At 39.0% G+C, this 25300-nt stretch overlaps 1 protein-coding gene across 18 annotated transcripts in view; it reads right to left on the bottom strand.

Moving 5' to 3' along the window:
- Positions 1-25300, bottom strand: part of TENM3 (teneurin transmembrane protein 3) — a 1046942-nt gene that overhangs the window by 149152 nt on the left and 872490 nt on the right. For all 18 annotated transcript variants that reach the window (XM_008000348.3, XM_073017739.1, XM_073017738.1 and 15 more), the window contains one exon: positions 16869-17107. In XM_008000348.3, the coding sequence (XP_007998539.3) occupies positions 16869-17107 (239 nt within the window). The remainder of the gene's footprint in view (positions 1-16868; positions 17108-25300) is intronic.

Genomic DNA, 25300 nt, shown 5'->3' with positions numbered 1-25300 from the left:
CTAGAGCTACCGAGAAATCCTGTGGTACTTCAAACTTTACTAAAGACAAAATAAATGGTCTTTATCTTCATAATTGTTTTGCTTTCTGGGTTTCTTTTTTCTGTTCATGATATCACTTTAGCTTGGGCAGTGAAGTCACTGATATCATGAACAGAAAAAAGAAACCCAGAAAACAAAACAATTATGAAAATAAAAACCATTTGTTTTGTCTTTAGTAAAGTTTGAAGTACCACAGGAATCCCTTTAAAATAAGTTGTAACAGCTGACATTTGTCATCTATAAAATTAATGAGTATACTTTTTATACCATCACCCAAGTCAATGAGAAAAAAATTATAGTATTATCAACTCAGGAGTGACTTACATGGATATTAAGTCATTGATCATGGTCAAAACCTATGTTACTAACAGCTAAATAGGCTACTCCAGACTGCATCTTTTTAGGTTGTCTTGTGGTATTCATGAACTGTAACCATTTTAAGATGTTAAAAATTAAATCTTTCATATGTAATTAAAAAATTAACTCTATAAACTCTTAGTATGTTTCTGTAGATTTTTCCAATAATTAAGAAAAAAACCTTGTTAATTGAAGTAATTTTGAGATAATATGTTAAAAAAGATCTATCAGTAAAATTCTATGAAGGAATTTTTTTTTTACACACAAAGACCATTAAAGTGAGAGAAATGACAGCATGCATTCCTTTTATTTTCCAAGGCTGGAGACGAACAGAATCCATGGTATTATAGTTATTTCGCCTCCTCCCCATAAAATAAAAAGGGGGCATGCCATTGTTTTTAACCTGTATATGTTGGTTTGACACTTAAAAGCCAGCATGTGGAACACTTGAAACCTAAAATGTGTAATTAAAGAAAATTATATACCACCAAGTAACAAATTCAGTGCCATTTTTAGCTCCATGTTGAGAAAAAAAGGTGCCAAATTTTGATCTCGTCTCTGGGGACCATGCCACTGAAGTTGTTACCACAGCTACTATTATTTCTACTGGCATGCTTGAGTTCCCAGATCCTGCCAAAAATGGATGGGAAGGAGGGGTGATGACAGCTGGTGACATAGTTCAGCAATTGCCAGAACCTTGGAGCAAATTACAGAGGATGTTGTGAAGAGAACACAGACGCGAGCACCCAGCCATCAGTCACCTGAAGGTGGCGTGTGCCACCAGAACCCTGAGGAGTGTGCTCTGAGGCTCTGGCAACACAGAGCAGCGTGCGTGGAGGGTCTGCCAGGGTTGGTTAAACGCTGTTTAATGTTACAAGATCAAGTGAACATTCTCACAAAGACAAAGAGGATGAGGTAATATGGGAAAGAGAGTCTGGTAAGAAAAACTGACTTTAAAAATACCACACTGAAAATGTCTGCCATTCCATTTTGTTTAGTCTCCCAAACCTCAAAGTTCATCTAAGCAAGCAAGGAGCTAGAGTTTCCCTTTCTTGCAATTCACTTCACATCCACTGTGGTACACTTCCAAAAGGAATCTTCCTGAGAAAGATTCATTAGGAACATATAAAGTTGCAGAAAATAAAATCAGAGTCTGACATCAGATAGGTAAGTGCACTGTTTTCAACACAGATTGTCTATTGCATCTTGTGGGGCCTTTTGTTTGTATTAAAAGAGACTGGAGTCCCAGTCTGAATTCTGGCTCTAAATAGTTGTGGAACTTTGGCAAGTTACTGGATCTTTCTGAGGCTTGGCTCTCTCATTTACAAAGAAAATCTGAAGGGTTTGCACTAGATGACCTCTAAGGTCTCTTCCAGATTTATATTCTATGATGTTAATATATTTTAAAACATAAATATTTAGGCTAAATTATTGAGCCCAGGCAAAAATACCTGGCATCAATAAGATACCAACACATTAGAATACTAAAGTTGTTCTTGATTTTAATTTTTAAAACTACATTCCATAGAGTCAAACTATCATGTTATATATATGATTCCTTGGATATCTTGGCCTTTGAATGCAGAATTGTTTCATTTTATGTATCAATTTCATGAATACATAAATATACATGATGCCCATATGTAATAATCAGATTTCACAGAAAAAATAAGAAATATACTCTTAAATATAGGGCAATCATTTGATTGGACACACGCATCCAGAGTAAAACCAAGCTTTCAATGTAAAATGAAAGCATCGCATGTGAAGACTGCAGTTTGTAACTTGGACCCCTACTGGTCTAAACCGTCATTAGGAACACATAGTTCTTCATAAATCAGCTTTCGTTTTGGATTTCCTGCTGTGTTCATATACATGTTGACAGAATGTGTTGGCCAATATTTTGGCATTCTAATTTGTTATTATTTGTTATTAACTTTTAAGGCTAATATTATTTCAACACTCTATACCATGCTGACCCAAATATTGTTATTTTAAATCAATATTTCTTTTGAAAGCTTTCATATTAATATGCACTCCAGTTGTCATTAAGGAAAAGAAAATTATTCTGTCAACTGTAGGATATTTATATTCAAAAGAACTAACATTTGATATAGCAAGTTCCTCTTCGCATTATAAGATAACATTCTAAAAGTGTAGACTTTATGAGCGAACAGGTTTGGAGGGAGATACAGAATGGCTGCCAATATTTTATATTTCTATGCTGTTTTTCCTTTCCATCCTTTCTTGGCATAATGCAATTAATGGGAAAAAAGAATCATATTGGCTATCAAAATGCCTTGATGGGAACACACAGTGATTTAACTTTGAAGGTTTGTTTCTGCCAGGATATTTGACTCATATTGTTTTATAAATGATAACATTAAACAATTCTACTTTTAAGTTTCATTGCATTTTTTCTTTCTGAACTACGTGGATGCAGTGTAAGACACCAATGGATGTGGCTCAGGAAATGCTAATTCCAGAGCTGCCTTTGACAGCCAATGCTGAAGCTGACAAAACGAAAATCAAGCTGTTGCTTCTGTCACAGAGAGAATTAAGTTAGAATTTCTAAAACCGACCGTTTTCCTGATGTTTCATTAGTTTTCTCTTGTTTAAAGGGTCTGTTCTCTGCATAAAAGAAGGACTGATCCTCCAATCTAAAGGAAAGAACAAAGTGTTAACCATCACGATCAGCAGCCCAAAGGGGTCAGCCATTACCTACAAGCTAGAGAATTTTTCAGATAACACTTATCAATACTGAAGAGCATGGTAAGAGGACTTATTTCAGTAACATTCAAAATACAGAATGAAATCACGTACATGATTTGTGAGTTATTCCCTGCTTCCCAAAATACTGAATTTGCTGTTACTGTGAAATGTATGTAACAGAGGATTCATTAGTGAGTTACCTGCAGCTTTGCCATTGCAATCCAATAGATCTATCTCATTATTCAAAAGCTTGCAGCACTCATTCAACTTTCATTTGGATTCCTTTCTTCCATAACAGCTTTAGAATTGCATACATAGGCCAGGCGCGGTGGCTCACACCTGTAATCCTAGCACTTTGGAAGGCTGAAGCAGGTGGATCACTTGAGGTCAGGAGTTTGAGACCAGCCTGGCCAACACGGCAAAACCCGGTCTCTGCTACAATCACAAAAATGAGCCAGGCGTGGTGCAGCACACCTGTAATCCCAGCTTCTCAGGAGGCTGAGGCAGGAGAATCGCTTGAACCCATGAGGTGGAGGTTGCAGTGAGCTGAGATGGTGCCACTGCACTCCAGCCTGGGTGACAGAGCATGACTCTGTCTCAAAAATAAAAAAAAAAATTATATCTATATATGTAACAAATGTTTATGTATGCTACTGACTTACTCAAGCATAAAATTATTTCTTCACTTGTTTTGGCTTTTTAAAAAATAGTAAAATATACAAACTGAAAATTACAATTCTTTGAAATTTTAAGGCGTTGTAATCACAATTATTGAAAGATCCAACTATTGAAATATGGAGATCCTGAGAAGAATGTCAGTATATTAAAACACGGCAAAATCCAGAAAAACAGCTCCTATGTAATGGTCCAGTTCTCCTCCAAGGGGTTACATTTGAGACAGACACTGATTCATGAGTGTGTGTATATGTGTGTGTGTTTGCACAGGTGCATGTGTATGTCCAGAGGAAACCTGAAACAAAATCAATGATCCTTCAGTAATGTAGGCACAACCAGCTCGTGTGATTTGTTGTTTATCATTCAATCAACAAAGATGAAGTGGGTACCTGCCTTATCAAGTTTGGCTGGCTGTGAGAAGCAGAGGGCTGCGGAGCCCACTCGGCCTCTGGATGCCGGCAGCACCTTGTAGGTAAGGGTTATTCGGACAGATCACATCAGTCTCCCATGAGCATCTCATCTTACTCCTCAGGCAGGGGAGAAAAACGTTCTTATGAAGTCTGCTTTCCATTTGCTCCCCTTTAATCTGGGATCACTCAGAGAGCAGTTTTCCTTAATTATTACTAACTTAACCATTATTAATGAATATTTATGGAGCATTTGTTGAAATATATTTCAAAGTAAAACACAGAGGAAGTTGCAGTCTCTGATCCCTGGGAGACTTGCTCACACTGCCAGCCTGTTTCTGTATTTGGTGGTCTCAGTCTCCTTTCCTAAAAATAAATGGCCCACTTTCCCATTTTAAACATGCAATGCTTCTCTTTATGTGACTCTTTTCCAAGATCATGAAGAATTTGAAGAAGTAAAAAAAAAAAGCATCTAAAAATATCATTACTCTAAAAATGGAAAATGTAAATTTTGCGATGATTTGAAATGACTGAAACAATATAGTTAGGTTTTATAAACAAATTCTATGTCACTCATATAGGCTTACTAACCATATCATGCAGTTAGCTTGTTAAAACTAGAAATGTAGTTAACAAAAAGATTAAGGATCTGGAATAAAATCAGGAAACCCAGTGGAAAAGCTCCACAGCACTTTTGGTTCCCTCAGCAGTGATTCCTGTGTTTGTAAAAATGTGATCACCTTTATAATTGTGAACCTTCTATAGTTATTATTTTGTAAATAAGTATTTTACATTTATATACTTCTTTTTTTAAGGGATTGACCTAAATTTTTAATACGTTTATTTTTAAAGGAAATTCTGTATTACCTTAAGGGAAAAAATCAGTGTATCTTGATATGAATAGTAATCAGCAAAATTACTTTTTTTTTTGAGACAGAGTCTCGCTCTATTGCCAGGCTGGAGTGCAGTGGTGTGATCTCGGCTCACTGCAATCTCTACCTCCTGTGTTCAAGCAATTCTCCTGCCTCAGCCTCCCGAGTAGCTGGGACTACAGGTGCATGCCACCACACCTGGCTAATTTTTTGTATTTTAGTAGAGATGGGGTTTCGCCATGTTGGTCAGGATGGTCTCAATCTCCTGACCTCATGATCTGCCCGCCTCAGGCTCCCAAAGTGCTGGGATTACAGGTGTGAGCCACCATGCCCAGTCAAAAATTACTCTTTATTTGTAAAAGAGATGTGAAAGGCAAGTGTCAGAGATGGCTAACATCTGCTGAGACCTTCCTCATGACATAATCTGATACAACAAAATAAGAATGCAAAATAGACTTCATTTCTCATTTTGTCTTTCATTGTTATTTATTCTTCAGTTCATGTTCTATCCATAAATTCTTAAACCTAAGAAGAAACAATGCCCTATGATACCGTGGGAAAAGTTCTGGACTTAAAAATAATGAGACCTAGATTATGGTTCCTTTTAAAGGATTTGCTGACTGGACAAGTCACTGATTTTCTGGACCTAAGATTTTTCTTTTAAAAAAGTGTAGATAATAGTATTTAATTTACTAGGTTGTTATAAAGAAGAAGAAGAAGGAGGAGAGCTAAAATTAACTGAGCACTTACATTTTGCCAGGCACATTATTCAATTTTCCCCATAGCTGTACTATTTCAAAACCTGTTTATATTGATGAAGAAATTCAGGTTTATGAAGGTTAAGTACCCTAGAGTACATAGCTAGTAAGTGACAAAGGTGAGATACAAACACAAATCTGGCTGCTTTGAGAGTCTATACTTATTAACAATACTTTAAAAATAGATTGTACTGTGGTATACAAATTTGAAATTATATTTTGTCATATAAGATTGTGAGATCACTGTGATAAAGATTACTTCTTTGGTTTTTTTTTTTTTTTTTTTGAGATGGAGTCTCGCTCTGTCGCCCAGGCTGGAGTGCAGTGGCCGGATCTCAGCTCACTGCAAGCTCCGCCTCCCGGGTTCACGCCATTCTCCTGCCTCAGCTTCCCGAGTAGCTGGGACTACAGGCGCCGCCACCTCGCCCGGCTAGTTTTTTGTATCTTTTTTTAGTAGAGACGGGGTTTCACCGTGTTAGCCAGGATGGTCTCGATCTCTTGACCTCGTGATCCGCCCGTCTTGGCCTCCCAAAGTACTGGGATTACAGGCTTGAGCGATTAAGATTACTTCTTACTCATCTTTGTGAATTCAGTATTTAGAAGAGATATTCAAAAACAGCTAAGTTCAATGAAATTGACTTTGATATTAGAAATAATTAAAAGGAGATACATGTAAAAATAAGCAAAAATCTGAAATCTGCAAAACCACTTGTATCACTTTCTCTCAAAACCAAGAGTCCCATATTCTACATATTATATGCAGTAATCTTCTAGGTAGCCTTGGATATCCTTCTGTCTCTCCGGGAAATGCAGGATAATGTGTGAAAGGCTACCTCTCCTTCAGGGGCAGGTGGAGACTTATTGAAAGTGATAAAGAGAATGGGTTCCCCAGTGGAGGAGAAAACAGAAAGGATCAGCCAGTGGCTAAAGTACTAGGGTGATCAGACAATCCCAGGACAGAGCCAGCCAATGTCATGCCAGGCTGGTTGACAGCCAGCCACCGGAAGAGGAGCATTAATTCTCTCCCGGGTAAGTCACCACGACACAATGTAACAGGTAACAGAAAGACTGGATGTTCTTATCATTAATAACATGAAATCTTCTCTCAGAAAATATCTTAGTATTATACAGAGGTGGATCTAGCTAAAAAAACATACTTGTTCTTCGCGTCACTGTACAGAATGTAAAATGGGAAGGTGCACAATGGGAGGGCCTCCGAGTAAGATTCTTTGCCCCTTTAGGCCCATCTCAATCATGAAAATGAGACGTGCTGACCTCCTTAGTTATCAAACACAGGAAAACATGACGCTTCTCTCCAAACAGCTTTGGAGATGTAGGATACACACACACATCTGTAAGTTTTTAATTTCTTCAAAACAGATTGAGTACTCATGAATGGAAAGAAATCACAGATATCTTTTCCTTTACCACGTTTTTTTTTTTTTTTTTTGAGATGGACTCTCGCTCTCCTTGCCCAGGCTGGAGTGCAATGGCGCAATCTTGGCTCACCACAACCTCCGCCTCCCGGGTTCAAGCGATTCTCCTGCCTCAACCTCCCAAGTAGCTGGAATTACAGGCACGAGCCATCACGCCTGGCTATTTTGTATTTTTAGTAGAGACGGGGTTTCTCCATGTTGGTCAGGCTGGCCTCGAATTCCCGACCTCAGGTGATCTGCCTGCCTTGGTCTCCCAAAATGCTGGGATCACAGGCGTGAGCCACCGCGCCCGGCCTCCTTTACCAGTTTTTAAAAACATTTTTTGGAAATTCTTTATAAATAAAATGCTTAAAGTATGCATGTATGTTATCTGCAATTAAGAGAAAGGAACAAACAGAAAGAGACTATGGGATTCTTGTGGCAATTTTAGGTCTAGTTTCCCCAAATTTCCAAAGTGACATTTCTACTTCTAGATGTTAACTGCAACACTGGGTTCTGGGTAAACTAAGTCAATAATGAAAACTAAAAAAAAATAACATTTTTCCCTAAGACACAGATAAATTTTCTCTTTATTATATCACCATATATTGGTTTTAATACTCCTGACGGTTGGTATTTTCGGGTCACATTTAGGTTTCTGTGATAACACTTAGAATCTGTCCCTACGTCAGCATTTGCCAAAACACATCATCCGAGTTATTATTTAGGCCTTAGCAGGAAAATCTTTCTTGAACGCTCAGATTCAGTAAGTTCTGCCTTTTACGCACTCTCTTAGTTTCCTACATTTCTCCTTTTTAAATAGTTACTATAACTGTAATTAATTACTCAGTGTTTGCATTCTACAAAAGAATATAATCTCTAAGAGGCAAGGAATGTATTTTCACTGCTGTCGCTGTCACAGTGTCTGACCTATGGTAGTCATCTGATAAACCAATGTTGAACGAATGACGGATGAATGAATGGTCAGTTCCTTTTCTGACAGGTGTTATATTACTAAAGTGACTAAAGAAGAAACTGGAATTTTTTTAAATCTATTTTTTATTTTTTAGAGATGCTCTTGCTATGTTGTTCAGGCTGGGGTGCAGTGGCCATTCACAGGCATGATCATCAGGCATTACAGCCTCGAACTCCTAGGCTCAAGTGGTGATCCTTCTGCCTCAGCCTCCCAGAAAGCTGTGACTACAGGTGCGTGCCACCACGTCTGGCTTTGGAATCTTATTTTTAAGGAAAAGGGACAAGGTGAGCAGTCTGCAGACATTCTAAGACAATGTGGGAACAATAAACTCTATACAAATTTAGATTTTATTTGATCTGTTATATTCTAGGATGAGACCTTTGTTTGATACAGATTCAATGAAACTTAAAGGTTTTGTGCTGAATTCACTTCTAAAATTCCTAGTAATTTGTCAAGTTTTTTTTAACCTTCTGTGTATGCCATTTACTTTTCTTTCACTCCTCTCTACGCAGGCATTTCTCTCTGAACATGCTGCTGTTAGCACCACTAATGTAAAAGCAAATGACATATGCAACGCCAATTAAATATTTATGCAACGTAGCAGTGAAGTGGTAAATATTGTATTATGCTTTCCACTTGTCGTTAGGAGATGTTGCTACATTTTGCAAATATGGTAGTTTAAAACAGAGAAAACTTCACTATATTTCATGAATAAGATATTTATATCTAGCATAAACCGGAGGTAAGCTGACTTTAAAGGTATTTCTTATTGTTCTGTCTTTGAATATTTTTCAAGTCAGAGAGATCCCTATATTTAAATGGTACACACAATCTGTTTAAGTGCATTCTTTTCTTTTCTTTTTTTGAGACAGAGTCTCACTCTGCTGCCCAGGCTGGAGTGCAGTGGCGCAATCTCTGCTCGCTGCAACCTCTGCCTCCCGGGTCCAAGCGATTCTCCTGCCTCGGCCTCCTGAGTAGCTGGGACTACAGGTGTGTGCAGCATGCCTGGCTAACATTTTGTATTTTTAGTAGAGATGGGGTTTCGCCAGGCTGAAACTTGAACCCTTGGCCTCCTCCCAAAGTGCTGGGATTACAGGTGTGAGCCACCGTGCCCAGCCAAGTGTATTATTGTCATATGTTATTTACTTTAGCTGACCTCATATCAAACTAAGAGTAAAATAAATTATGTTCGTGGGGAGAGGAGGAGCTTACTATCTATACTGGTAAATTCTTTTACTCTGAGTCTTTAATCACCATTGAATCAGGCTTAAATATGTCCTTAAGGATTCAAGAACAAAATAAAATATTGAAAAACTGACTCTAAATTTTTAGTCTTACAATTTTCCATCCTCTAAAATATAGGCAATACATTTTTCCTACAATGTGATGAAATCATGTTAGTATTAAAATGCTTCCATACCATCTCAGACAAAAATGCATTTTCTGAATATAATGCAACTCCGAGTGAAGGGAAGAAGCTGTAGTGAAAAATGGTATGTAATTCATTGCTCAGCTGTGTTCTAGAACATTATAAAACAGCACTTTTATTACAAAGACACGTCCAAAAAGAAAAAAGAACGTCAGACACATTTTATTTTGCCATATATAGTTAAATGGTTGATTTTTCATGAAGCATAAAGGGTTGGTATATTTTCCCTTCTGACCCTGAGTTGCATATATATAGCTACTACCATCAACAATTTCAAAGAACACAGAGAGGTAAAAATGTTCATAAAATGCAAATAGGCCCAGAAGTAGGACAGATAACTGCTAAGGAATCATAACTGCAATGAACCTGGATACGACAGGTTACATTTTGCCAGATCTAGGGAATGCTTATGTCGTTAAACAGCCTTTTTAGCAGGCATATGACAACATGTATTTTAGAAATCAGTTGGTAGCAGCTGTTCAAAGGAAATAAATAACTACATATATATTTTTTAAATGAAAGGAACAGTAAAAATGTGAGTAGTTCTCTGGTTTGCTATACTTGTCAGGAGCTCGTAAGAAAAACAAAGCTGAGCTATTTGTTTTCATTGGGCAATTAGTTAACAAAACAGTCCCTTAAAAATTTCAGATTTTTATGGAAAAATTTTTGTGGGGATAAAAAAAAACCATTGGGTCTTAGGGTGTTGGGAGGTAATAGGAAGTGACTATTAAAGGATGCAGGGTTTCTTTTTGGAGGTGAGAGAAATGCTCTGTGATGATAGCTGCAAAATTCTGTGGACATGTAACACTAAACACCATCGGACTGTACATTTAAATGGATAAACCACAAGGTATGTGCACTGGGTCTCAATAAAACTATGATTTAAAACACTCTATTGTCAAATGAATTACTGGTTAGGAAAAACCTGGCCAAAAGGGCAAGATAATTGAGAAACTATACCACCATAATATAGTCTGATAATATTTTTTTCTCTAGTGTTCCTTACAGTTCATGTGCAAATACCGTTAGTGCTACTGTACATGGAGAAATTCTCTGACTCTGCCTAGCAGTGCACAGAAATGCTCAAGAAATTAAAGGTCTATAATGGTGTTATTTGAAGTCTGATTTGAGTGGCTTTTTTTGCAGTTTAATTGGCATCATCCCAAGCATTTATTATGATTTGCATGTAGTAATGCTTTAATAATGTTTATGTTTCATGAGGGATTTCTGGCCATTTTTCTATGTGTATGACATTGACATACACAGAAAAAAGAGCTTTCTGTAAGCAAAGAACAATACCAAGACTCCTACCCACTGTATAACTGTGAACAGAAGCGGAACATAGACGCTTCCCATTTTTGCCATCCTTGGTGAACAACTGGTGGTTATTGCTCATCTTTTTATTTATTTATTTATTTATTTATTTTTTAAATTTCAGAGCCAAAAAAAGAAGAATGAGTATATCAGGGCCCAGAGAAGCGCAACAGGTATTTCTTTGGGTAGTTCTGTATCACTAAGTATAATCACTGAACTTAACATTTGTGGTTAGAAATCAGTAGAATTTCTGTTGTGTAAAGGCACAGCCACTCAAAGGTTAATGGATTAGCGAAGGATGTTAACTGGAGGCTCAGTAATCCAAAGAAAATCATAACATGACTCCGCTGCAAGGAAGTTTACATATGTACATTTGATTTTTAAAAACTGAGATACGTGAAAGCACGTCACATTTATCTATCATGAATCAGCTCAGGTTTCTCAATTCTGCTTGTTCCTCTATCCCACGAGGGCCTCATGATCTCCCAGTTATGGCTAGTTTTCTAACAGGTTGTCTAGACTTGCACTATCCAAATGATAGTTCCTAGCCCCATGTCGCTGTTTGAGTTTAATGAAAAATAGTACAATTTAAACTTCAGTTTCTTCAAATTACTAGCTACATTTCAAGTGCTCAACAGCCACTCGTGTCTAGTGGCTACTAAATTGGACAGTGTGGAAACAGAACATTTCCGTCATGAAATGGGACATGTGACAGCATTTCCTAGACCTGTGCTACTCGCAGTGTGGTCTGAAAAGCACAGCAGCATCCCGTGAGATCCTGCTGGAAAAACCAATCTCAGTGCTCACTTTGGATCTGCTAAATCCGAATATGCATTTTAGCAAGGTCCCCAGGCGATTTCCAGGCACAGGAATGCTTGGAAAGCACAACTCTGGACCTCCTTTCATTGTATTACGTGTTCTGGAAGGCCACTGAAGCAATCTTTCAAAAACGTAAAGTGATTCCTTTTCACTTCTATGCTTAAATCTCTTCAATTTCTTCTCTATTTTTACTTCTTAAAAAACCTCACAGGAGACAGTATAGTGTAAGAGTCCTTGTATGCGTGCCTTCAGGAGAGCCATCTCTAGATTCCCTGTTTGTTAAAAGAAGAAACCTCCTAAGGTTGTTGTGGAAATTAAATGAGGTAATTCATACAGTTTCTAGAACAACGCCTGGCATGGTAAGCACTGCACATGCACCATGGCAGATATTAAGCGTTTCTTCCTTGCCGTTCCTCAGATGACCTCATCTCAAGGTCATTTTCTCACTAGCCGTTGGCATGAGTTGAACAAAGCTCCAGTTCGGGCATCAGGTGCTAGATCAAGCCTTTCCCCCAAATCTTCAGCAAAATGTAGGTATCATCTGTCTTCTCTTTTTGCTCATCAGGCTGGTATGAAAGCACGAATGGGGTTAAAAGAGAGTTTTTAATGCATGTCCTTATCACTTGACTATGAGCTTCTAGAATGAAGAGCTAATTTGGACCTCTGACATCTGTCAGAGTGGCCAGGAAAATGTTAACCTAAAAATAGTTACTGAAAAACCATTAAGTATCAGAGTAAACTGAAGTACATTTTAAAAAATACCGGGCTGGGCACAGTGGTGGCCCATTCCTGTCATCTCGGCACTTTGGGAGGCTGAGGCAAGAGGACAGCTTGATTCTAGGAGTTCGAGACCAATCTGGGAAACATAGGGAGATCCTGTCTCTACAAAAAAAAAAAAAAAAAAAAAAAAATTAGCTGGGCATGGTGGTGTGTGCCTGTAGTCCCAGCTACTAGTGAGGCTGAGGTGGGAGGATCACTTGAGCCCAGGAGGCAAAGGCTGCAGTGAGCCGTGACTGCGTCATTGCACTCCAGCCTGTGAGACAGAGTGAGATCCTGTCTTGAAAAAATAAAAATATAAAAAACAAATAAAAACTAATACTTAGATAAGGACTTTATAGGCATGGCACGAAAACCAGAAATTTAAAGAAATAAAGAGTGAGAACTTGTCTCAAAAAAATAAAAATACAAAAAATAAATACAAACTAATACTTAGATTAAATAAGGACTTTACAGGTATGTCTTGAAAGCCAGAAATATAAAGGAAAAAAATACATGCGATGACTTTACAACTTCTGTACGAAATATGGTAAAAATGACTATGATCAGAGTTAATAATAAATTGGAAAAGTATATAACATGGGACAAAAAATTCATATCCTTAATTGAAAACAGACTTTTTAAATCAAAAAGAAAGGAGAATAGCCCCAATAGAAAAGTGGAGGCTATTCACACACAAAAAGAGAAATACAAATGGCCAATAAATGTATGAGAAGATATTCAGCACTACTAGTAATAAATCCAAATAACAATGTTTTAACCTAAGAGATTGGCAAAAGTTAAAAATATGCATAATAAAGGATAGATAGATAAATAGAGGTAATGACTAGCATTGGTGGTTACGTAAACTGACAGTTGCCATGGTTTTCCAAATTTAAAACATGCCTACTCTTTGGTACAGCAAATATCCTTCAAAGAATTTATACCAATAAAAAACTGGATCAAATGAGCATATACGCACATGCCAACATACACAGACACAGGCATGAGAAAATAAGTCACTGTATTCTGGGGAACTAGTTATTTAAGAATAGCCACTAAATAAAATTATATAGATGATGTATAATGAATGATATATGAGAAAAGCCTAGTACAAAATGCATTTAAAAATATGGACCTCTAGCTGTATATGTACATGGGAAAATATCTGGAAGGATATACACCAAAAAGTTGACAGCATGCACTGTGGGATTACAATTAATTTTCACTTTTTAAGGTCTTTCTTTACTCTCTGAAATTCGGAAGAAACAGAAAAAACAAACAACAAAACCTGTCCACCTCCCTCCCTCCCTTCTTGCCTTTCTTTCAGAAGCTGTTCACCTTGTCTATCCTGAGATAACTCACCTTAGAGGAGAGACATGTTAAATCTACATGTCGTAAGTTCTCATTATCTTACTGGAAAGTAAGAACAAATATTCTAAGAAATAATTCCTCAAGCTTTTTTTTAACGTCTTAGGCTTTTACTTTATATTAACAGTCAATATAAGAGAAGGGAATTCTAAGGGAATGGAAAAAAAAGCTTAAGGATGGCTGCGTTTCTGTTAAAGGTTGCAAGGTCAATCTCATGATGACATTGGTCTTCCCCATTGATTCTGGGGTTTATCAGACTCATCTGGCTGGATGGGCAAGTGTCTCTTTTCTCCCTGTCTGCTTTACATGCACACTTAATAGAAAAGGACAACCTTCCCTGAGAGAAGTGTCCTGTTCTTTTTTTCAAGGGTAAAGGCAACATCTTGAATCAAAAAAGATTTATCATGTGAATTGATGAGGGAATGAAAGTTTTTCACCTGATTAAAAATAAAATCATTGTGTTAGTCCTTTAAATGTAGGAAGACCAATGAAAATTTGAAGCATACATGTGCTTCATTAAAGCGATAAAAGTATGAGAAAATTCTTTGAAGATAAAAGTAAATTTTTGCTAGATAACACTGGGATTGTATCTTCTTAATTCCTAGCACAATAACTAGATCAAAACAAATGTTCAATAAATATCTGTTGAACTGAAAAGCCTACATGAGTATATTAACTAGATAATTTGCATGTTGCCATGTGGGGAAAAATAAAAGCAAAGGGAAGAGTTTATGACCATGGTAGTAGTAGGAATAAAGCAGATTGCTAATGACTAAAAAGTAAAACCAGGCAATATGAAAAAAAAGAAAAAATTTGAGTTTTTACTTAGAAGTCTGATAGTTATATTCACTAATGGATCCTTAAAAAGAGTAGAAGTCTCACAGGTAACAGTGACTGATCTCACATTAAAATGCTATTTTTTTCCTGCTAGTCACACCATGAAAATAAAATTAAATGACATTAGAATTGATATTCAAAATATTTAACAACCGGAAGCACACAGACACTTATCAATGAGAAAGGATGCCTGACCAGTCAACCTGACACCGAATTCCAGCCCTGCATATTTATCTACCTGGTATGCACCACAGTAAAAAAAAAATCTGCAACAAGCACATATTCTTTTTTATTTTTAAGTTGCAGGGTACATGTGCAGGATGTGCAGGTTTGCTACACAGGTAAATGTGTGCCACAGTGGTTTTGCTGCGCCTATCAACCCATCGCCTAGGTATAAAGCCCAGTGTGCATTAGCTGTTTTTAACTAATGCTCTCTCTCCTCCCATCCCACCCCATGACAGGTCCCGGTGTGTCTTGTTCCCTTCCCTGTGCCCATGTGGTCTCCTTGTTCAGCTCAAATACATATTCTTAATTTATTACATCCCATTTATGACCGGTCCATTTCAGAACCATTTAAAATTCTTTAGCTGCACACTTCTGACAGGCACAAATAATATATACAGCTAACTAGAATAGAATCTCTTGATGGCTGATACATTTTCTAACCAAATACTAGAAATCTGTCTCTGGAATATTGATTTTTGTTGTGAAATTACTCATTCACCTTCTGTGTTATGAAACAACAGCAGTATTGTCTCACTAGGGTGTGATCCTGGTCAAGTGATAACCCCTTCAGTATCTGGTTGACCATCTTTATAAGGAGAAAGTGAACTTAGATTAAAACATGACAGAAAGGTAACAGAAAGGTTTCATCTTGCTTTGACCTCTGACTGGTTGGTAGAGGCGGTCAGAGGTAGTGAATGAAGCACTCCGATGAAGATAAGCAGCATGTAATCGGGTTAAGGAGAGAAAGTGCTGTGAGTCATTAACGATGTCTTCCATGGTCAAAGAATTGGGAAAATTACTGCATAACATGTCACGTAGTTGCCATCCCTGACTCAACTGTCTCTGAAGTTCTCTCATGCTCTACAATTCTGTTTTCCCATTAAACACTGACTCAAAATGGTTATTTCACTTTCCAAAGTGCCTAATTATATCATAGGAGTACTGTAGCCAGTGGAAGATACTGGTCCACTGCAAAAGCATCATAGTATTCTACATACAGCTCTGCAATACTCTTATTCAGTTATAGAATTTCATGGGGCATCACAAATTGCTTTGTAAACTTGAGGATGCATCACTGGCTATTGTTCCTGGTGGATAAACCACAAAGCCTGTGATTTATCTCAGTGGATACCATTAGCATTTCAATGCGGTAGGCCTTTCCCTACACTTAGAAGAAGATCAAAATACAATGTGGTCATTTCTGGCATTTTAAAAAGCAATTTCCAGTAGTTTGAATGCTCAAATATGTTAAGAAATGGTTAAATAAAAGCAATATTTACAACTTCTATTAGTAGCTTCCATTATTTGGGTTACTATCAAATGAAAAACATGATCAATACTACATCAGAAGAGAAGAAAAATCCACATATATGAATGAGTATATAATCCATTCATTGCTTTATGGATGCCCAGTTCTCTGAAGAGCGTTCCTGAGTGCAAGATGATGGCCCTGAGTGATGAGTTTTACATTTAGATGGCTGAGTGAGCTGAGAGACTTGTAATATCACAAGTAGTGGAGAGCTCCCTATTGAGTACGCATCAAAGGAAATCCTGCACAGGGTTCATTACTGCAAGCACATGAATTATTTTGTGCACATGAAATGCCACAGAGCTATCCATGTTTCACAAGGGATAAGTCAAACACAAATGTACCCTATAGTTTTTGTCCAAGAATATACCTCACTGTTTACGGAAATGAACTACCCACAAAACCTGTTTTTCTATGTATCTAAATTTGCTGAAAATTACTGAAAATACTCTGTGATTTATGATATATTATTACCAAACTCACCTCCACCAAATATAACCTCATAGTATGCTTCTAGACCAAATGAATAAATACAAGTAATAAAACAATGTAACACCCTGATTTACAGACAAAGTAATTCTAAGAACTTGTTCTTACCTATAAAATAGGACAGGAGTATTGCCAGGAGCACCGAGACCCCTACAGCACACAGTGCAGTGCATTTCCAGCTACAGTACTTCGAAGACTTCTTGAATTTAAAAGCACTTCTTGATAGGGTGTTTCTAGGTAGTGGCCGAGTAGGCGGTGAATAAACAGAGCCAGATGCCATTGTGTATCCTGGGGTTGCAGTACTGAACAGTGGCGTTGTCCCTGTTCCTGTTTTGAATAGGAAATGCCTGTGGAAAAGGAGAATATCATTATAAGATACAAATATGTTGCAATGAGAGACAAGAGACAGCGATGCATTTAGCTCTTCTGTCTCTTTTGCTCTCTCTCTCTCTTTTTTTTTTCTTTTTTAAGAATTTATCCTATATAACCTAAAGCATTAAAAATTAAGGAAATGTTTTAACCAAAGAATCTAACTCACAAAAATGGCTCTCATGAAAGAGACTGATTTTTAATGTAGACAGCAGGATTTATACATATAAATGATCACTGTCCCTTCAAGCAGACATCTCGAGAGACTCGAAAGACTTTCTAATCACACTATTTCCTGAACAAAACCATTTTGGAATGTCCCATGATGAATTACCCTAAGAGCATTTTCAGTTAGCAAAAGAAACCCAGTCTTGTTGCTTTGTAGCTACATGGGCATTTACTACCACTTATATAAACATGAGTATGCATGATCATGCTGATCTTCTGCACACTGATTTACTTTCTGGACGTCCATGGAAACACTGTCATCTTGGCCTGCTTCTCTGCTAATAAGTACTATAAAACCAAGTTTGGCTACAGGCAGTTGGTCAGCTCTCAAACGATTCAAACTATTTTATTGACAGCTTATGTCAAACATAATCAGGAATGTGAACCTGCTGGGGGTAGGGAGAGGGAAGGAATCATGGAACACCTTCTAATACCAAACCTAAATAAATGAAGGGGTCAGTGAAGCAGATTTTGGATCAAATATAGAAATGTTCCCTAACCACAAGCCATACAACAGAGAGCAACCTGCCTCTAAAAGTTATATGCTCTCTTCCTTGACAATGTTTAAGCGGAAATTGTGTGGTCACATAACAAGAGCACTGTAAATGGAATTCTTCAGGAAAGGTAACTAATTTTAAGATTCCTATTAACAATAGAGGTCTCCAAATTTTACAAAAGCACCATTTGTTTTATGGTTTACATTTAATATTATGCTGGTAACTTACAGTATATTCAGTGAGTATCCCGACACTTATCACGATGTTCCTAGCACATCCCATGAAGTCAATAGACTGTGCTCTCTTTCATATTCAGATTGTACACAGGTCTTTCAACCTGAGATGGTACAGTCTTTATGCAAGGTCATTTTAGATAAGACAGAGCTAAATACCTTTAATTTTAATCCTCATGTACTTACCGTATACTGGAGAAATGCTGAATATCTCAAACAAATTAAGGGGTTAACAGGACAGAACTGGGAAACCAGACTGCCAAGGTTTAAATTCCACTTAACCACTTAGTAGGTACGTGTCCCTGATGAGTTAATGAAAGTCAGTTTTGGGGCCGGGCGCGGTGGCTCACGCCTGTAATCCCAGCACTTTGGGAGGCCGAGGCGGGCGGATCACAAGGTCAGGAGATCGAGACCATGGTGAAACCCCGTCTCTACTAAAAAATAGAAAAAAAAATTAGCCGGGCGCAGTGGCGGGCGCCTGTAGTCCCAGCTACTGGGGAGGCTGAGGTAGGAGAATGGCGTGAACCCGGGAGGTGGAGCTTGCAGTGAGCCGAGATTGCGCCACTGCACTCCAGCCTGGGTGACAGAGCGAGACTCCGTCTCAAAAAAAAAAAAAAAAAAAGAAAGTCAGTTTTGGTTCCTTAATCTATAAAATGGGGATGGTAACAGTATCTACCTCACAGGGTTATTATGAAACTTAAATGACTTAATATTTAAAGTACAGTGCTTGGAATGTGTTATATAAGTATCTGATTAATAAAAAAGGATCACACTCATTTATTTTATGTATATTATTACTTAGAAGAGGCTGAATAGGTATTTAAAAGTTACAAAGAATCAATTTCCAGAAAATTATTAAGTGAAAAATAGTGAAGCCAGTCTACAGATGTGGTAAAAGTCATGAACGTTGGCCTAATACAGGCCAGTAGAGTGGAAAGAATTCTGGATTGAAAATCAGTCCCTGGTCTATCATTTCCTAGTCATCTGGTCCTACGAAGCCTCAGTTTTTTTTCTGGACCTGTAAAAAAATGGCACTAGTGACTTACTTATTTTAACAGGGTTGCAAAACAGCTAATGTCTCTAAAAAATGCTTTGTCAACCACAAAATTAGAACAGACACAAATGATGAGTTGTCACTTGTACAAATTATACTAGCGACTGTATTATGAGCCCATTTCCCCACTGAACTACTTTAAAAAGCGAATTTAAAAGTTTATATAGCCTGAATTAAGTGCTATGTTGGAGGCAGCATTAGTACCTCCTACCATACTCATATTCAGCACGGTTATTCAGCGCTCTGAAATGACACTGTCTGAGTTCAAATCCAGACTCTTCACCTATAAATAGCTGCATGATTTTGGGTAAGTTACTCAAATTTTGTGTCTTGGTTTTATCATCTGTAAAAAGGGCATAATAACAGTACATACAATTTACAGGCATTTTCCAAAGATTAAACGAAATAATGCATATATAAAGTGTTTACATTAGTATTTAGCACAAGGTAAGTGCTCTAAAAGCATTAGCTATGTATTATTTTGCTCAAAATCACATATCACAGTCTCTATTCAAAAAACAAGTAAGTATAATTTGAAGATTTTAAATGCCAATTCAAAATGTAACATCATCAAAACGAATGTGTACAAAATGAATTCCCTGGTTTACAAATTTGGTACTGGTGATTCCACACACTGGCATGTAGTCTGGATAAGAAGATGGACTATGTCATTTAGATCAGGCATCAGCAAACTTTTGCTGTAAAGGACGCAGAGTAACTATTTTAGGCTTTTCCAGAGATATCACTGAACTCTACTGTTATATCGTGAAAGCTGCCATAGACGATGCATACATGTTTAACTCTGGCTCTGTTCCAGTAACACTTTTTTGTAGACATTGAAATTTTAACTTTATAGAACTTTCCCATGTCATGAAATCCTCTTTGTTTTTCATGTTGTCAATTATTTAAAGATGTGAAAACCATTCTCTGCTCACAAGCAGTACAAAAACAAGTAACAGGGCTGGACCTGGCCTATGAGTCATGTTGGCCCGGATCTAGATTCTCACTCTTTTCAGGATTATACATGAAGAGTGAGCAGGAGGCTCAGCAGCCCATAGAAACAGCCTATTCCCTCAACGCCACTGAGAGGATTTAAAAGGCAGACCAAAGGGTGCAAAGCATGCCTCTTGTGAAACTTGGACAGATCCATGTAATTGGACAGAGATCCTGTTATTATCTTCTGGAAGTTCCACCCTAAAAAGTCCTGGCAAACACTGGTGCATGCATTTCACAGGGCCAAAGGATCATTTTTGCCAAGCATAGGAAAAGGACTGACATTTCCTGTGACTGTGGGACAATTTGCTTACTTTACTGCAGCGGTCCCCAACCTTTTTGGCACCAGTGACCAGTTTCGTGGAAAACAATTTTTCCTCGGACCAGGAATGGGGGGTGGAGAGGATGGTTTCGGGGTGAAACTGTTCCACCTCAGATCATCAAGCATTAGATTCCCACACAACCTAGATCCCTCGCATGTGCAGTTCACAACAGGGTTCGTGCTCCTATGAGAATCTAATGCTGTCACTGATCTGACAGGAGGCGGAGCTCAGGCAGTCATGCTCCCTCCTCCGACTGCCACTCACCTGCCGCGTGGCCCAGTTCCCAGCAGGCCGCGGATCGGTACTGGTCCACAGCCCAGTGGCTGGGGCCATGTGGGCTTTGGCATTCGCTCAGTTTGGGTTGACCCCTCCTGGTATCACCGATGGAGGTGATAGGTGTCCATTCTGTCGACTTCATTAATAATGATAACTGCCATTTCCTGAGTACCTACTAAGCACTGTATTGTTGTTTCACCACAATTTTCACCATAATGCAGTGAAGAATAAAATGATTATTTGTATTTTCAGCCTTCATCCTCCAAGTCTCAGCTCAGATGTTACCACCTGACCATCCAATCCAAAGCCCTGTTCTCTCTACTCTTCATAGTATTACCATGTTAATTTTCTTCAAAGTGCTTATTACAATCAGTTATCCCGTTATTTATTTGTAATACTTGGTAAATCAAGTTTCTGAAGTACTATTGAAAGTATGTTTTTTCCTCCTGACTTTTTCCCCTTTCTCTGTTTTCTCTGCCTCAATCCTCTCATTCTAGTTTTATTTCACTGCCTCCAGAAGAAATGAAGTAAGATGAAGGAAGAAATAGCTTAAGTCTCTTACCGGTTTTCTAAAGCCCAGATGGCTGAGTGAAAGAGAGTGGACTGGGGAGGAAAATGGTGTGAGGGGAGAAACGGCTTCCCTCCAGAAAGGAGAATATGTCCACGCTGGGGGCAGGTGCAGAACCTGAGGGGAGCTGGTGACAGCAGAGGAGCAACAGGGCCCAGGAAGAGAAGCCTGCCTTCTGCTTCGTGGGTGGCATCCTGGGGAAGCGACGAGACTCCAAGGAAGTCTGAGGCTCTTCCTACTGCTTCCATGCCATGCTCGAGGGAAGAGAAGCAGCAGAGAGAGCTACCTGGCAAAGCTGTGTGTACAGAAACACGCAACACTCCCGTAGTGACAGGTTTGCAGGCCCATGGCCAACGACGGAGCCCCTTACCTTAGTCTTTGGTCCCATGAAAACCGTCTGGGGGAAAGTGGGAATGGAGAGGCTTTGTGATGTACCCAACATGTCAGGAATAAACCAAATTTAGAAAATAAAGATTCCCCTGAGACTAGAAAAAAATATTTCATTTTATTAAGGGCTAGGAAGAGAGAAAGAGAAGACTGGCTGAAGATGTACCGTGTCCCAGGGATAAAGGCCCCGCTCCTGGCCTCCCTGCGTGAGTCCTGGAGAAGCAGAGATTACACTGTAAATCCAAGAGGCCTAAGAGCAGAGAAAACCTGTGCCTTACATCTCAGACAGAGAACGGAGGCGATAACAGGATCTCAAAGGGAAATTAACACATGAAGCATCCAGGTGATGCAGTCAAGGAGCCTCGCTGATTCCTGTGCCTGAGCATAATTTCTAAGAAGCGGAATTCTATGGCTGCAAGAGTAGCAAAGAGACGGCAGAGTGTGCCACTGGACAAGCAGGGGTCTTGTGGATAGGAATGAAGGTGACCCCTTGTAATATCAGGAGGATTAGAAACAGACAGACAGACAGTATGAAAACTCGACATCTTAGTGGAGAGTCTGTCTAACACCAGAAGCTCCCTGCTGTGCTCAGAGTACCATGGAAGAGCTGGGGTAGGGGAGGGAGGGACCCAAACCACCTGAAGAGAAGATTCTAGGAATGAGACCTAAAATGAAACATAAACGGGCCGGTGCGGTGGCTCACACCTGTAATCCCAGCACTTTGGAAGGCTGAGGCGGGCGGATCACGAGGTCAGGAGTTCGAGACCAGTCCAACACAGTGAAACCCTGTCTCTACTAAAAAACAAACAAACAAACAAACAAACAAACAAACAAACAAACAAACAAACTACAAAAAAATTAGCTAGATGTGATGGCGGGCACCTGTAATTCCAACTACTAGGGAGGCTGGGGCAGGAGAATCACTTGAACCCAGGAGATGGAGGTTGCGGTGAGCTGAGACCACGCCACTACATTCCAGCCTGGCAACAGAGTAAGAATCTGTCTCAGGAAATAGGGCCAGGTGCGGTGGCTCACGCCTGTAATCCCAGCACTTTGGAGGGCCCGGACGGGTGGATCATGAGGTCAGGAGATCGAGACCATCCTGGCTAACATGGTGAAACCCCGTCTCTACTAAAAATACAAAAAATTAGCCAGGCATGGCGGTGGGCGCCTGTAGTCCCAGCTACTGGGAAGGCTGAGGCAGGAGAATGGCATGAACCCGGGAGGCGGAGCTTGCAGTGAGCCAAGATCGCACCACTGCACTCCAGCCTGGGTGACAGAGCAAGACTCTGTCTCAAAAAAAAAAACAACCAAAAAACCTCTGTCTCAAAACATAAAAATAAAAAAAACATAAATATTTTTAAAAGTTGTATTTCTAACGTACTATACTGATGGACTACGAATGATATACTCACTCCGCAAATCTATCATTTGTCTTTTCCCATTAGAATGTAAACTCTATGACGTCCTATTCACCTCTGCATTAACAAGACTTAAAAAGTTCTTGGCATGTTATAGGTGTTCAATAAATATGTGTAAAATAAGTAAAATGGTGACTACTATGCAGATGAGGAAAAGTGAGCCTCAAAAAGTTAAAAGTACCTTGGCCAAGAGGTCACAGCTAATAAAGGAATGAAATAATAAAATATATAAAATAGCAATAAATAAGGTTGGAAATTATAAAAACCAAAAAGCAAGCCTGGGATACGTGTTTTAGCTTTATTCAAAGTACGTTGTTTCTCCATGGGAGACAGGATTTGAATCTAAGCCTTTGGGACTCTCAAGATTATGAACTTAGCCTCAACACTAAAAACGTGAATATCTACTATGTGAGAGACAGTAAGTAAGTTTGAGAGATGCTGATTTCAAATCAGACAACTCTGTTTAAATTTCCAAAATTTGAGACATCAATAGATCATGAGATCGCCAATCTTGGCAAGGGTTTGAGTTGCTATGAAATTATTATTTTTCTTATTTTGCGATAGAGTTTCACTCTTGTCACCTAGGCTGGAGTGAAGTGGTGTGATCTCGGCTCAGTGCAATCTCCGCCTCATGGGTTCAAGCAATTTTCCAGCCTCAGCCTCCTGAGTAGCTGGGATTAAAGGCATGTGCCACCATGCCAGGTAATTTCTGTATTTTTAGTAAAGACGGGGTTTCACCATGTTGGCCAGGCTGGTCTTGAACTCCTGACCTAGGTGATCTGCCCGCCTTGGCTCACAGGTGTGAGCCACCATGCCCAGCCGCAATTATTATTTTTCTTAGAGGAAAATGCAACTTTGAGATATTGTTCAAAACAAAGATGTAATATTCTAAAATTACATCTTTGTGACTGTATATTTTGTTATTTGTTCTAACATTACTCCAGCTGCTCAGGCTGGAGCACAGTGGTGTGAAGACAGCTCACTGGAGCCTTGACCTCCCAGCCCCAAGTAATCCTCCTTCCTCAGCCTCCTGAGTAGCTTGGACTACAGCACGTGCACCACCACGTTCGGCTAATATTTTTATTTTTATTTTTGTACAGATGGGGGTCTCCCTATGTTGTCCAGGCTGATCTCAATCTCCTACCCTCAAGCAATCTTCCTGCCTTGGCATCCCAAAGTGCTGGGATTACAGGCATGAACCACCATGCCTGGCCAGCCACTGACTTTCAATCTCAGAAGTACCCCTCCTCAGACTGGGGCCTGTACTGTACTCAGATTAGTCACAAAGGAGAGGTGCTTTTGAGATTTAAATCTGATTGTGTATATCACACTGGGGCCTTGATGATGTATGTGCATAATAAATATAGAAATGTTACAAAACATGGGAAGAGAAGCCAAATCACCTGTGCACTATAGTTTAAAACAATGAGGCAGGAGGACTGCTTGAGCCTAGGAGTTCAAGACCAGCCTGGACAATACAGTGAGACCTCATCTCTACTAAATTAATTAATTAATTAATATTTCTAGACGGAGTCTCGCTCTGTCACCCAGGCTGGAGTGCAGTGGTGCAATCTCGGCTCACTGCAAACTCCGCCTTCCAGGTTTGTGCCATTCTCTTGCCTCAGCCTCCCGAGTAGCTGGGACTAGAGGTGCCTGCCACTACGCCTGGCTAATTTTTTGTGTTTTTAGTAGAGACAGGGTTTCACCTTGTTAAGCCAGGATGGTCTCGATCTGCTGACCTCAGGTGATCCACCCGCCTTAGCCTCCCAGAGTGCTGGGATTACAGGCATGATAAAATTTTCTTAAAAAATCAGCCTAGCATGGTGCCATGTACCTGTAGCCCCAGCTACTCAGGAGGCTGAGGCAGGAGGAATGCTTAAGCCCAGAAGTTTGAGGCTGCAGTGAGCTGTGATTGCACCACTATACTGCAGCCTGGGCAACAGAGCAAGACCCTGTCTCAAAAATCAGTCAATCAATCAAAAAATAAAATCACCAGACTTCAATATTTTCAGATCACTTTCTAGTATGTAAGTAAAGAATTAGTGAAGATTGTTTAAACTGATGTATTTTGAAACTACTTACAAACAAATGGTGTCACTTTGTGCAGACTGATTCCTTCAGGTAAAATTAGGCCTCAAACTAGATACGTGAAAATAGACACGTAAAAATCTCTTACATATTACTATGATCT

This window comes from Chlorocebus sabaeus, chromosome 7, assembly GCF_047675955.1.
Source record: "Chlorocebus sabaeus isolate Y175 chromosome 7, mChlSab1.0.hap1, whole genome shotgun sequence".
NCBI lineage: Eukaryota > Metazoa > Chordata > Mammalia > Primates > Cercopithecidae > Chlorocebus > Chlorocebus sabaeus.
Note: the sequence above shows the minus strand (reverse complement) of the source record. Positions and strands in the feature narration are given on the sequence as shown.